At 55.1% G+C, this 12,468-nt stretch overlaps 1 protein-coding gene across 1 annotated transcript in view; it reads right to left on the minus strand.

Annotated features, from left to right (window-relative positions):
* LOC140411190 (dynein axonemal heavy chain 8-like) overlaps positions 1–12,468 on the minus strand; it is a 2,783,184-nt gene that overhangs the window by 2,159,516 nt on the left and 611,200 nt on the right. Inside the window, exon 20 of the mRNA XM_072500280.1 lies at positions 10,276–10,392. Within this exon, the coding sequence (XP_072356381.1) occupies positions 10,276–10,392 (117 nt within the window). The remainder of the gene's footprint in view (positions 1–10,275; positions 10,393–12,468) is intronic.

Genomic DNA, 12,468 nt, shown 5'->3' on the forward strand with positions numbered 1-12,468 from the left:
CGCCGTGGAGGAGAGGCGGATGACCCTGTACCCCGGCCCGGGAGGAAGGCCACCAGGCGCCACCATTCGTCATGCCTGGGCGCAGGTGGCAGACACGATCAGCGCTGTGGGTAATGTCGTCCGGACTGCCATGCAGTGCCGGAAGAAACTGCACAACTTCCTCAGTGCGGCCAGGGTGAGTAGGCAGCACTGTGCCCCTGGCACTAACCCCCCTGCCCCCTCCCCCAACACACCCGCAATGCCAGCCGCAATGGCCGGGTGCCCTGGCCACTGATGCAATCATCTACCCAACCCATGGGCTGCATGCGTCGGACCGTCTAACTGTGTCCTTGTTGCCCCCACCCCAGGGGAAGGCCACGCAGGTAGCGGTAAAAGACCGAAGGGGGGCCACCAGACCTGCGGCCCCTCACAGTGCCCGAACAGAGGGCACTGGACGTGGTCGGCGGCCTGGAGGAAAGGGAGATCATTGAGCTGGAGGTCGGCGGCAGGCGAGCAAGTGATACCCTGCTTAGTTGCGGGTCCCTATGACACCCCCAACACGCCCTTCCTCACACCACACCCATCTTACCCCCCTTCCCGACAAGCCGTCTTGTGCCTTACAGGTCCTGCCGGGAATGGGGCCAGTCCATCCGGAGCCCCCAGCCAGTGCCAGAGCCGGTGCCCCCTAGGCAGCCAAGCACTGACGGGGTGAGCAGCCCAAACACCAGCACTCTGCCCGAGACTCAGTACACTCCAGAGCCCGCGTCGGAGATGGACACAGACTTTCCCTCACAGCTGTTTCCAACACCCTCCATCATCTCTGAGACTCGATTGGGCACATTAGTGAAGAGGTTCCTGGGACACTAACTGGTGCGCACCACATATTGCATCCAGTAAAGGAGGTGGAGGTAGGAGCAGCCGAGGGGCCGGACAGTCAGAGGGCAGGCCAGCCCCTGGAACCAGCTGCCAGCAAGACGGGTCCCAGGCTCCGGAACATCCAGCCCCAGCCACAGTGCAAGTGCTGGAGGGGATGACGGAGGGCATCCAGCACCTGCAGGCGCAGGAGTTCATCTACGTGCATGGGCAGGGGGTGGTGCTGGTCATGCGAGCTACCCAGGCCGACACAGCATGGGCTGCGTCCCCGGTTGAGGCAATCGGGGTGACAGTGTCAGATTTGGGTCAGAGTGCGCAAGGCCTGGGGCATTCTGTGCAGGCGGTGGTTGAGGTCCAGGATAGGGCTGCCCTCTCTCAGGCAGCCATGTGCCAGAGCCACCTGGAGATTGCAGCGGATCTTCTCAGCATTTCACAGTCACAGCAGGCCATGGCTGAGAACGTCGGTGGCATTGCCCAGGCGCTGGCCGACGTTGCGCACACACTGGCCCAGGTGGCCCAGCCCCAGAAGCAGGTTGCCCAATTCCAGAGGTAGGTGTCCAAGTCCCAGAGGGAGGTGTCCTAGTCCCAGGGGGAAGTGACCAAGACACAGAGGGAGGTGGCCCAGACCCACAGGGAGGTGGCCCAGTCACTGTCTGATGTGGCACAGACCCTCAGGGTGGTGGTGCAGTCGTAGTGTGATGCAGCACAGTCCCAGACAGAGATGGTCCACTCCCAATGCTTCATCGCCACGAACATGCAGACCCTGGTCGAGACCAGAGCGGGCCTCCAGGACTGGCAGTGCCAGGTGGCAGGGAGGCCTCAGGGGATGGCTCGGCTCGCACCCCCGTCTCATGGAGTAGTCCGGGGGCCATCAGGCACCCCGACGTAGGAGGAGGTGCTGGGGCCCATGCCGTGACCCCCACAGGGGAAGTGCCGTAACAGCGCAGCACATTGGACTCCCCCCACTCCTGTCCCTAGTACATCTGGTGGACAGCGGGCAGAACAGGGCGGCACCACGCCACCGGGTTGCTCGAGCAACTTCTAGGCCGGGTTGCCCCAGGAGACGTTCCCCACTCCTGCTGTATCGTCGGGGGAACCACCTAGGCGTAGTGTTAGGGCCCGTAAGGCCACAAATATTAGGCACCAGTTAAGTTGGCACGGGGTCTAGGGCACAGACTGTATATATTCTCCACAACAAACACCTGTTAGCACCGCTGAAATATCTGCTCATCCACAGTCTCCGCCTGCATGCCCGGTCCCGCAGGTCTTCGAATGACAAGCGGCACCGGTACACGTGGGGCCTCAAGCGGTGCCTCCATGGCACCTCCTCCTCTTCGGCCTGTTGGGAAGCCGGCACTGCAGCCTGTGCACCGCCACCTGCACTTCTGCAGCTTGTTCCTCTGCAGCCTGGTCCTCTGCAGCCCGTTCCTCTGTTGCAGCTTCCCCCTCAGCGCGGATTCAATTTCTGTACCAGCCTCCCCGAACAGGCGGCGGAATGTGGCGACTAGGGGCTTTTCGGGGAGGCCAGTACGGGAATTGAACCCACACTGCTGCCTTGTTTTGCATTACAAGACAGCTGTTTAGCCCACTGTGCTAAACCAGCCCCATATGCCCGCATGCTCCCTCCCATCCCTGCACTGCTGGCCCTGTCACTGCCTGGGGGCCTCTGACCCTGGAGCCTGTGCGATGCCAGGGGTATGGTCAGCTGGCGCTGCCTTTGCCTGGGGTACGCTCTGCCGCCCCCGTCCCAGCGGGTGGATTGGTCGGGTGTGGTGGAGGGTGGGGGAAACCTTATGGCCGGTCACTCTACAGAACCAGGGGTCAAGGTGGGTGGTCAGTGGGTGCGCAACAAGATGGCTGCCTTGCAGGCCACAGTAATGGCGGTCCATGACTGGTGTTATGGGCCAGGGTTTAGAGAATCCCAAAGTGTATCATGGAGTTCACCTGACTCACAACTTTTAATAGATTGTGATATGGGGAGCACATGGCTTACTCTACAGGTATGGTACAGCAGAAAATGGACCAGTGGTTTTTAAAACAAAACAATGTTTATTCTATGAACTCAAGTTAACCTTTTTAAAACAAACAGTGAATATCTTAGCAACCATTAATTCAAATACACCCCCCAAAGAATACAACACTAAATAATTTGTATGCTGTTCTTCCCCGAACAAGCGTCGGAATGTGGCGACTAGGGGCTTTTCACAGTAACTTCATTTGAAGCCTACTTGTGACAATAAGCGATTTTCATTTCATTTCATTTCGTCTTGTGAACTGTTTTTCAAGTTCCACAGCCATCACCTTGGTCATTTCTTCTGCAGTCAGCGATGCGGTCTCCCCTGGTGCTCCAGCCTCCGCTTTCCTTACAGTTCCTGCGCCAGTTCGGGGAGGCTGTTACGGGAATCGAACCGTGCTGCTGGCCTGCCTTGGTCTGCTTTCAAAGCCAGCGATTTAGCCCTGTGGGATGAAGCGAGGAAGAAAGAAATGGAGGCAGTACTAAAAGGAGTATTGGAGGAAGCGATTGCCCCGGTGAGAGTGGCGGTATCAAGCGCAGCGACGGAGGTGCAGGAGCAGGGTGAAGGAAGTGGAAGAGGCATTACCGCAGCACAGTGATCAACTCACCTCGATGGGGAAGGAGTTGTGGAGGGTGATAGAGACCAACAAGGTTCTGCGAGCCAAAATGGAAGACCTGGAAAACAGATCCAGGTGACAGAATCTGAGGATTGTGGTTCTGCCCGAAGGGGTGGAAGACCTGAGGCTGACGGAGTATTTTGCCACGATGTTGGCAAAGCTGTTGGGGGAGGGGGACGATCCCTCCCGATATCGGGCTCATCGGTCGTGGAGGCCTCGACCAAAGGCAAGTGAGCGGCCAAGAGTAGTGACTATTTGTTTCCATAGGTATAGCGTGAAGGCGAAAGCCCTGTGCTGGGCAAAGCAGAAGTGGGTGGTGCAGTGGGCTGCAGCTGGTATACGCATATACCAGGACTTTACGGTGGAGCTGGTGAGGAGGCGGGCTGCCTTCAGCTGGTTGAAGAAGGCACTGTACATCAGCAAGGTGCAGTGCGGCATAGTATATCCAGCTAAGTTGAGGGTGACCTACAAATCCAAGGACTTTTATTTTGGGACGGTTGTGGTAGTCACCACTAGCAGTATTATATGTATTACGGTAAGACACGGAACGTAACCTCCCGTAACGTCCAGTCGTACGCCACCGACCGCGCGGCACCCTCATGGGCATCGTGGGCCCCACCAGCTGCCGACACCAGTTCACCGCAAGCCTGCGCCGCACGGCAGCCAGCCAACCCTGGGGGGCCCCCAAGTGCTATTTTTGCGGGCAAAACAAACACCTCAGGCAGCGCTGCCCAGCGCGGAGCGCGATCTGCAACGGATGTGGAAAGAAGGGACACTTTGTTTCTGTTTGCCAGGCCCGGTCAGTTGCTGCTGTTTCCAGGCCCAGCGTTCCAGCACCCCCCACGTGAGTCTCAGAGGCGCCACCAGTTTCCTCCTCGCAAGCCACGTGTGGCCCGTGGGAGCCGCCATCTTTGATGCCACAAGCCACGTGCGGCCCGTGGGCGCCGCCATCTTTGATGCCTCCCGCCATGTGCGCCCTGTGGGCACCGCTCTCTTCGGCGCCATTTTGGACGGTGCCTCAGGACCCCTACTCGTCTGGCCGCTCCTTGCCTGCCGCGACCTCAGCCACCGCCGACCAGCCCGGGATCCCCTAGCATCTGCCGCAGCTTGCCTCGATCACCCTGGACTAGTCCCGGCACCGCAACCTCCCGACCGCAACGACGACGGGGAAGATCAATGGGCACGAGACGTCCTGCCTTTTTGACTCTGGGAGCACAGAGAGTTTCATCCACCCTACGATGGTAAGGCGCTGCTCCCTCGCGGTACACCCCGTCACCCAGAAGATCTCCCTGGCCTCCGGATCCCATTCTGTGGAAATCCAGGGGTACTGCATCGCGACCCTCACCGTCCAAGGCGTAGAGTTTAGCAACTTCCGGCTCTACGTCCTCCCCCACCTCTGCGCTACCCTGTTACTCGGCCTGGACTTCCAGTGCCACCTCCAAAGCTTAACCTTAAAATTTGGCAGACCCCTACCCCCCCTCACTTTATGCGGCCTCACGAACCTTAAGGTCGATCCACCTTCCTTGTTTGCGAACCTCACCCCGGATTGCAAACCCGTCGCCACCAGGAGCAGACGGTACAGTGCCCAGGACAGGACCTTCATCAGGTCAGAGGTCCAACGGTTTAAGCGGGAAGGTGTCATTGAGGCCAGCAACAGCCCCTGGAGAGCTCAAGTGGTAGAAGTAAAGACTGGGGAGAAGCACAGGATGGTCATTGACTACAGTCAGACCATCAATCGGTACATGCAGCTCGACGCGTTCCCCCACCCAAGCATATCTGACATGGTCAATCAGATTGCGCAGTATCGGGTTTTATCCACAGTGGACCTGAAATCCGCCTACCATCAGCTCCCCATCCGCCCGGAGGACCGCCAATACACTGCGTTTGAAGCAGATGGCAGCCTCTCTCACTTCCTTAGGGTTCCCTTCGGCGTCACTAATGGGGCTCGGTCTTCCAACGTGAGATGGACCGAATGGTTGATCGGTACGGACTGCGGGCCACCTTCCCGTATCTAGATAACGTCACCATCTACGGCCACGATCAGCAGGACCACGAGGCTAACCTCCAACAATTCCTCCAGACCTCCAAACTCCTTAACCTCACTTAAAATAAAGAGGTTCCACACCAACCGCTTAGCCATCCTTGGCTATGTCGTGGAAAATGGAGTCCTAGGGCCCGACTCCGACCGCATGCGCCCCCTCATGAAACTCCCACTCCCCCATTGCCCCAAGGCCCTGAAACGATGCCTGGGGTTTTTCTCCTAATATGCCTAGTGGGTCCCTAATTATGCGGCCAAGGCCCGCCCACTCATTCAGTCCATGGTTTTTCCCCTGGTGGCTGAGGCCTGCCAGGCCTTCAACGCATCAAGGCAGACATCGGCAAGGCCACGATGCATGCGGTCGACGAGTACCTCCCCTTTCAGGTCAAGAGCGATGTAGCTCTGGCCGCCACCCTCAACCAGGCGGGCAGGCCCGTGGCCTTCTTTTCCCGCACCCTCCATGCCTCTGAAATTCGGCACTCCTCTGTCGAAAAGGAGGCCTAAGCCATTGTAGAAGCTGTGCGGCATTGGAGGCATTACCTGGCCAGCAGGAGATTCACTCTCCTCACTGACCAACGGTCGGTTGCCTTCATGTTCAATAACACACAGCGGGGCAAGGTCAAAAACGACACGATCTTGAGGTGGAGGATCGAGATCTCCACCTATAATTACGAGATTTTTTATCGCCCGGGGAAGCTCAACGAGCTCCCTGATGCCCTATCCCGCGGTACATGTGCCAGCGCACAAGTGGACCGACTCCGGGCTCTCCACTATGACCTCTGCCACCCAGGGGGTTACCCGGTTCTTCCACTTCGTCAAGGCCCGCAACCTGCCCTACTCCATCGAGGAGGTCAGGACTGTCACCAGAGACTGCCAGGTCTGTGCAGAGTGCAAGACGCACTTCTACTGGCCAGATTGAGGGCACCTTTGAGCGCCTCAGCATCGACTTCAAAGGGCCCTTCCCCTCCACCGACCGCAACACGTACTTTCTGAACGTGGTCGATGAGTACACCCGGTTCCCTTTTGCCATCCCACGCCCCGATATGACTTCTGCCACGGTCATTAAAGCCCTCCACTGCATCTTCACACTGTTCGATTTCCCCACCTACGTCCACAGGGATCCTCTTTTATGAGTGATGAGCTGCGTCAGTTCCTGCTCAGCAAGGGCATTGCCTCAAGCAGGACGACCAGCTACAACCCCCGGGGAAACAGAGAACGGGACGGTCTGGAAGGCCGTCCTGCTGGCCCTGCGGTCTAAAAATCTCCCGGTATCCCACTGGCAGGAGGTCCTCCCCAAAGCGCTTCACTCCATTCGATCGCTCCTCTGCACCGCGACTAACGAGACCCCTCACAAATGTCTCTTTGCCTTCGCCAGGAAGTCCACCTCCGGGGTCTCGCTCCCAACATGGCTGGCAGTTCCCGGACCCGTCCTCCTTTGCAAGCATGTGCGGACCCTTTGGTCGAAAGAGTCCACCTTCTACACGCGAACCCGCAGTACGCCTACGTGGTACACCCCGACGGGCGCCAGGTCACTGTCTCCCTCCGGGACCTGGCACCCGCTGGATCCCCACCCACGGCCCCTGACCTGACACCCCCCCCCCCGCTCCCGGTTGCCTCATTCACCCCTGTGCCACTCCCCCTCCCCCCAGCGAGCCTCAACGCATCCCCCACCCCAGGAGAATCCACCCTCCCACTGGTTCCACTCAGGGGTGACGAAGACGAGGACAACACACTCCCGGAGTCACAGGTGACCAAGTCGGCACCCACATCACCACCAGGACTGAGGTGATCGTAGAGGAGGGTCAAGGCCCCCGACAGACTGAACTTGTCATTTTCTTTCTCCACCACCCCCGCCGGACTCTTTTTTAACAGGGGGTGAATGTGGTAGTCACCACTAGCAGTATTATATGTATTACGGTAAGACACGTACAGTAGAGGTACATGGGTAAACCCTTGCCTACTGGTTCCGCCCAGTAGGCGGTGTATAAATGTGTGCGCTCGCCGGTGCTGCAGCCATTCTGGTAGCAGCTACAGGAGGCACAACATCTCTGCTCAATAAAGCCTCAATTATTCCACTACTCTCGTCTTTGTGATAATTGATAGTGCATCAACAGCGGAAGCAACGGAGGAGTTTGCAAAGGCAGAAGGACTGTCAGAATTGAGAAATGGTCGTGTACCGATGTAGCCTCATGTAACTTTATTTTTTCACTGCGTGTTGGTGTAAGTACTAAATGAGTTGACGCTGTATATATTTGGACAGGGGAAGAGATGAGGCTTTCATCTGCAATAATTATTCTTTGGGGCTTGGGTGTGTATGGGGGGTTGTGTGCTAAAGGGGATTTCTTGGTTTTCTTGGGACCAGGCAAGGGGGAAGGAGACCCAGGCGGGGGCCTCCACGCTGGCCGGTTTAAGCCGGCCAATGAACGGGAGTGAGGTGGGGGGAGGGGCTGCAGCCATCAGAGATGAGGCTTTCATCTGCAATAATTATTCTTTGGGGCTTGGGTGTGTATGGGGGGTTGTGTGCTAAAGGGGATTTCTTGGTTTTCTTGGGACCAGGCAAGGGGGAAGGAGACCCAGGCGGGGGCCTACACGCTGGCCGGTTTAAGCCGGTCAATGAACGGGAGTGAGGTGGGGGGAGGGGCTGCAGCCATCAGAGCCTGGTAGAACAGGTTTCGGTGGTTCTAGCCGGGGTGAAAAGCTGGGGGAAGGAACTGAGGTTTGGGGGGGGGGGGGTACAAGAGGAAGTGGAGGGGAGGAATCTGGAAGGGGGGGTCTGGAGGGGGGTCTACAATTCATGGGTGTCATTCACGGTACTCTTTTGGGGATTGGATGGCATTGAATATTAGGGGGGGGGTTGGTGGGTGGACTGTATATGTCAATGGGGATCACAGACCATTCCTGATTCCTTTTTCTTTTTTTCCACCTTGGGAGGGTTTGTTTTATTTGATGCTTATATTGTCAGGTGGGTCATTGTTTGGGGAGTGGTGGGAGGATGGGATTGTTGCTGTTGATAAGGTGATTGACATTGTATTCGTTACCATTTACTGTTTGTTGGTGGGGTGTAAATTCTGAAGAAAATGTGAGCTAGGGCACAGATGACAGAATTATATCATTGCTATAACGGAAATTTGGCTTAAACAGGGGCAAAAATGGCAAGGCAACATACCTGGGTTTAGGGATTCATGGACAGAGGGCGAAGAAAGTTAAGAGTGCTGCATTTCTGGTTAAAGGATCAGTTACAGCTGTGAGGATGGATGATGTACTAAATTAATCATCAGATGAGGCTATATGGATTGAGCTCAGAAACCCCTAAAAATTGTTTTTTAGTATTAGGGTAGTTGACGTCCTCAACTATTATTGCCCTATTGTTATTGCAGTCAGAAATATGGCTAAATATCTGCCCTTCTAGCAGCACGGTAGGGCAGCATGGTAGCACTGTGGCTTCACAGCGCCAGGGTCCCAGGTTCGATTCACGGCTTGGGTCACCGTCTGTATGGAGTCTGCATATTTTCCCCGTGTCTGTGTGGGTTTCCTCCGGGTGCTCTGGATTCCTCCCACAAGTGCCGAAAGGCGTGCTGTTAGGTAATTTGGACATTCTGAATTCACCCTCAGTGTTTCGAATAGGCACCGGAATGTGGCGACTCGGGGCTTTTCACAGTAACTTCATTGCAGTGTTAATGTCAGCCTACTTGTGACAATAAAGATTATTATTATTATTATTATTAATATTAAGGGACAATTTAGCATGGCCAATCCACCTAACCTGCACATCTTTGGGCTGTGGAAGGAAATCGGAGCACCCGGAAGAAACCCATGCAGACACAGGGAGAAAGTGCAAACTCCACACTGACACACACCCGAGGCCGGAATTGAACCTGGAAACCCTTGGGCTGTGGTTTTCGGTTGGGGAACGTATGTACTACATTCTTTGGCATGCAATCTTCTACACACTTGCTGATGAAGTCTGTCATGGTGGTGGCATACTCATTTACTTTGGCCACTGAGTTCTTGCAGTAAGATGCTGCAATGTTCACATTGAAAGGAACCATTGCTCAACCGAAACTCCCCTCTGAGGGGAGTTCGCCAAGTTCCTGTATTTATAATGGTGCTGTTATATTATACTGGCGTAGGCAGACTTTTGATTATTGATGTGTGGAGGGTGTGGAGGCCCAATAATAAAATACAAATATATTGAATTGAGGTTCCTGAAGTTGCAGGGTGGGAACCCCATTACGTCACTGGGAGTGGGGCAATCGTGAAGGGAGTTCCTGCCGACGGACAACACAATTTGGACCTCTCGTGAGTTTTTCCAGTGCCATTTCCATTTAATAATAATATTTATTAGTGTCACAAATAGGCTTCCATTAACACTACAATAAAGTTACTGTGAAAATCCCCTAGTCACCACAGGTACACTGAAGGAGAATTCAGAATGTGCAATTCACCTAACAAGCACATCTTTCGGGACTTGTACCCGATGCGAATGGAAATACAAAATGCTGGTCTATATAATGGCCATTTCCTCTCTTCACTATATTTAGCCTAAATATCTTCAAAATATTTTGCTCACCTATCTTCTTATACCCTCCCTCTGCAAAAATATATTGCAATTACAGGCGGCCTTTCATCGGACTTGGAAATATGCTGAAAGCCTGTTGTATTTAATTTCCAAATTCAAATGTGATGTTCTGTTTGCACTGCTTTTATCCTATAGTTTAATAGGCAAAAGTAACGTTTTTGATAAATTGTCTTACTGTCTTGAGCAATGCAGTCAATTCATCTGTGGCTGCACCTACATCAGAGAAGTATTGGTCAAGTGTTGTTGCTGACCAATTCAAGGAAGCGACTCCTTGTCTCAGAACCGATTCAATCTAAAGGAAAGACAATGAGGTCATGTACATGAAATTATCAAGAACGATTCTCAAATATAAAAACTATTATCATTGATACCTGCTTCATCTTTTCTTTACCTTACTTATTGTATGTTGGGCGGCACGGTAGCACAAGTGGATAGCACGGTGGCTTCACAGAGCCAGGGTCCCAGGTTCGATTCCCCGCTGGCTCACTGTCTGTGTTGAGTCTGCACATTCTCCCCGTGTTTGCATGGGTTTCCTCCGGGTGCTCCGGTTTCCTCCCACAGTCCAAAGACGTGGAGGTTAGGTGGATTGGCTATGATAAATTGCCCTTAGTGACCAAAAAGGGTTAGGAGGGACTTCCGGGTGCGGCTATGCAGAGCTAGGTCGCATATTCGGTAGCTCCCGCTTGGAATGGACTTTTGGGCTCTTTTGCAGGGCCCCCACGGCATTTGTTTGACATTTCCCGGTGTGGCAAGAGGACTGCAACACTCCCCTGACGGTGTCCCCCAGGAGTGTTGTGTCTTTTGGCTGCCGGGTCCGGCAGAAGCAGTAGAAGATTTGGCTGCAACAGGATAAACAGGGCCCCTTCCAGCATGCAAGCGGGGGAAGGGCTAGCTTAAAGCTGCAAACTGACCTGAGGACCTTTATCAAAAGTGAATTCTAACAGCAGAGGGAACAACTGTGAAAAGATCTCACCAGGGCCACTGAAGAAGCGGGGACGAGGCTTCCGGTAGCGGCCATGGAGGAGTAGGTCACGCATTCGGCAGCTCCCGTCTGGAACGGACACTTAGACCTTTTTCAGGAGTTTCCACGGACATTTTAGGGCAGATTGGTGAAGAGAACACTGCCAAAAGGATTCCCTCTTGAGACTTTTGGGATCTTTTCAGGGCCCCCAAGGGCACTTTTTCGACGTTTCCCGGTGTGGGAAGGAGTTAATAATAGTTCCCCGTCAGTATATGGCTTTAACTAGGAGGGGGATGACAGAAAAAGGTGGTGGTGGACCAGAAGGGAGGGAAGGACAAAATGGCGGCGTGCGGAGACCAGGCAGTGTGGAGGCAGTGGGCGGAGGAGCAACAGGAGGGTATCCAGCGCTGCCTCAGAGAGATTAAAAAGGACCTGCTAGAGCCGATGAAGGCTTCTGTTGATAAGCTGCTGGAGACACAGACGGCCCAGGGGGTGGCGATCCGAGAGGCTCAACAAAAGATCTCTGACAATGAGGACAAGATCTTATCTCTGGTGGTAAAGGTGGAGGCGCACGAGGCACTCCACAAGAAATGGCAGGAGCGGTTCGAGGAGATGGAGAATCGGTCGAGGCGGAAGAATCTGCGGATTCTGGGCCTCCCGGAGGGGCTGGAGGGGCCGGACGTGGGGGCCTATGTGGTCACCATGTTAAACTCGCTGATGGGAGTGGGGTCCTTCCAGGGGCCCCTGGAGCTGGAAGGGGCCCATAGAGTGTTGGCGAGGAGGCCCAAGGCTAACGAGCCTCCGCGGGCGGTGCTGGTGCGGTTCCATCGGTTCGTCGATCGGGAGTGTGTGCTCAGGTGGGCCAAGAAGGAGAGGAGCAGCAGGTGGGAGAACGCGGAGGTTCGGATACATCAGGACTGGAGTGCGGAGGTGGCGAAGAGGAGAACCGGGTACAATCGAGCAAAGGCGGTGCTGCACAGGAAGGGGTTGAAGTTTGGCATGTTGTAGCCGGCACGATTGTGGGTTACCTACAAGGACCGGCACCATTATTTTGAGTCTCCGGAGGAGGCGTGGGCCTTTGTTCAGGCCGAGAAGCTGGACACAGACTGAGGGTCGGGATGGGAGATTGCGGACTGCGGTGGATATGTTATGCCTATTTTTGGTTCAGGGGGGGGCCTTTGCATTGTTTTGGGTTTCTTTTTCTCTGTGTTTTTCTCTTTCGGGTTGGGGAGGGTGGATGGGGCGGGTTGGGCACTGTTTTGGTTGGTGGCGGGGCCTGGTAGGTGGAGAGCGCGGGATTTTTTCCCGCGTCGAAGACTGGGGGGGGGGGCGGGACCGTGGCGGGGAAACGAGGATTGTTTCCCGCGCTTAGAACGGAGGGGGAGAGCCTGTGAATGGGGAGTGGGA

The sequence above is a fragment of the Scyliorhinus torazame genome, chromosome 4, assembly GCF_047496885.1.
Source record: "Scyliorhinus torazame isolate Kashiwa2021f chromosome 4, sScyTor2.1, whole genome shotgun sequence".
Lineage (NCBI taxonomy): Eukaryota > Metazoa > Chordata > Chondrichthyes > Carcharhiniformes > Scyliorhinidae > Scyliorhinus > Scyliorhinus torazame.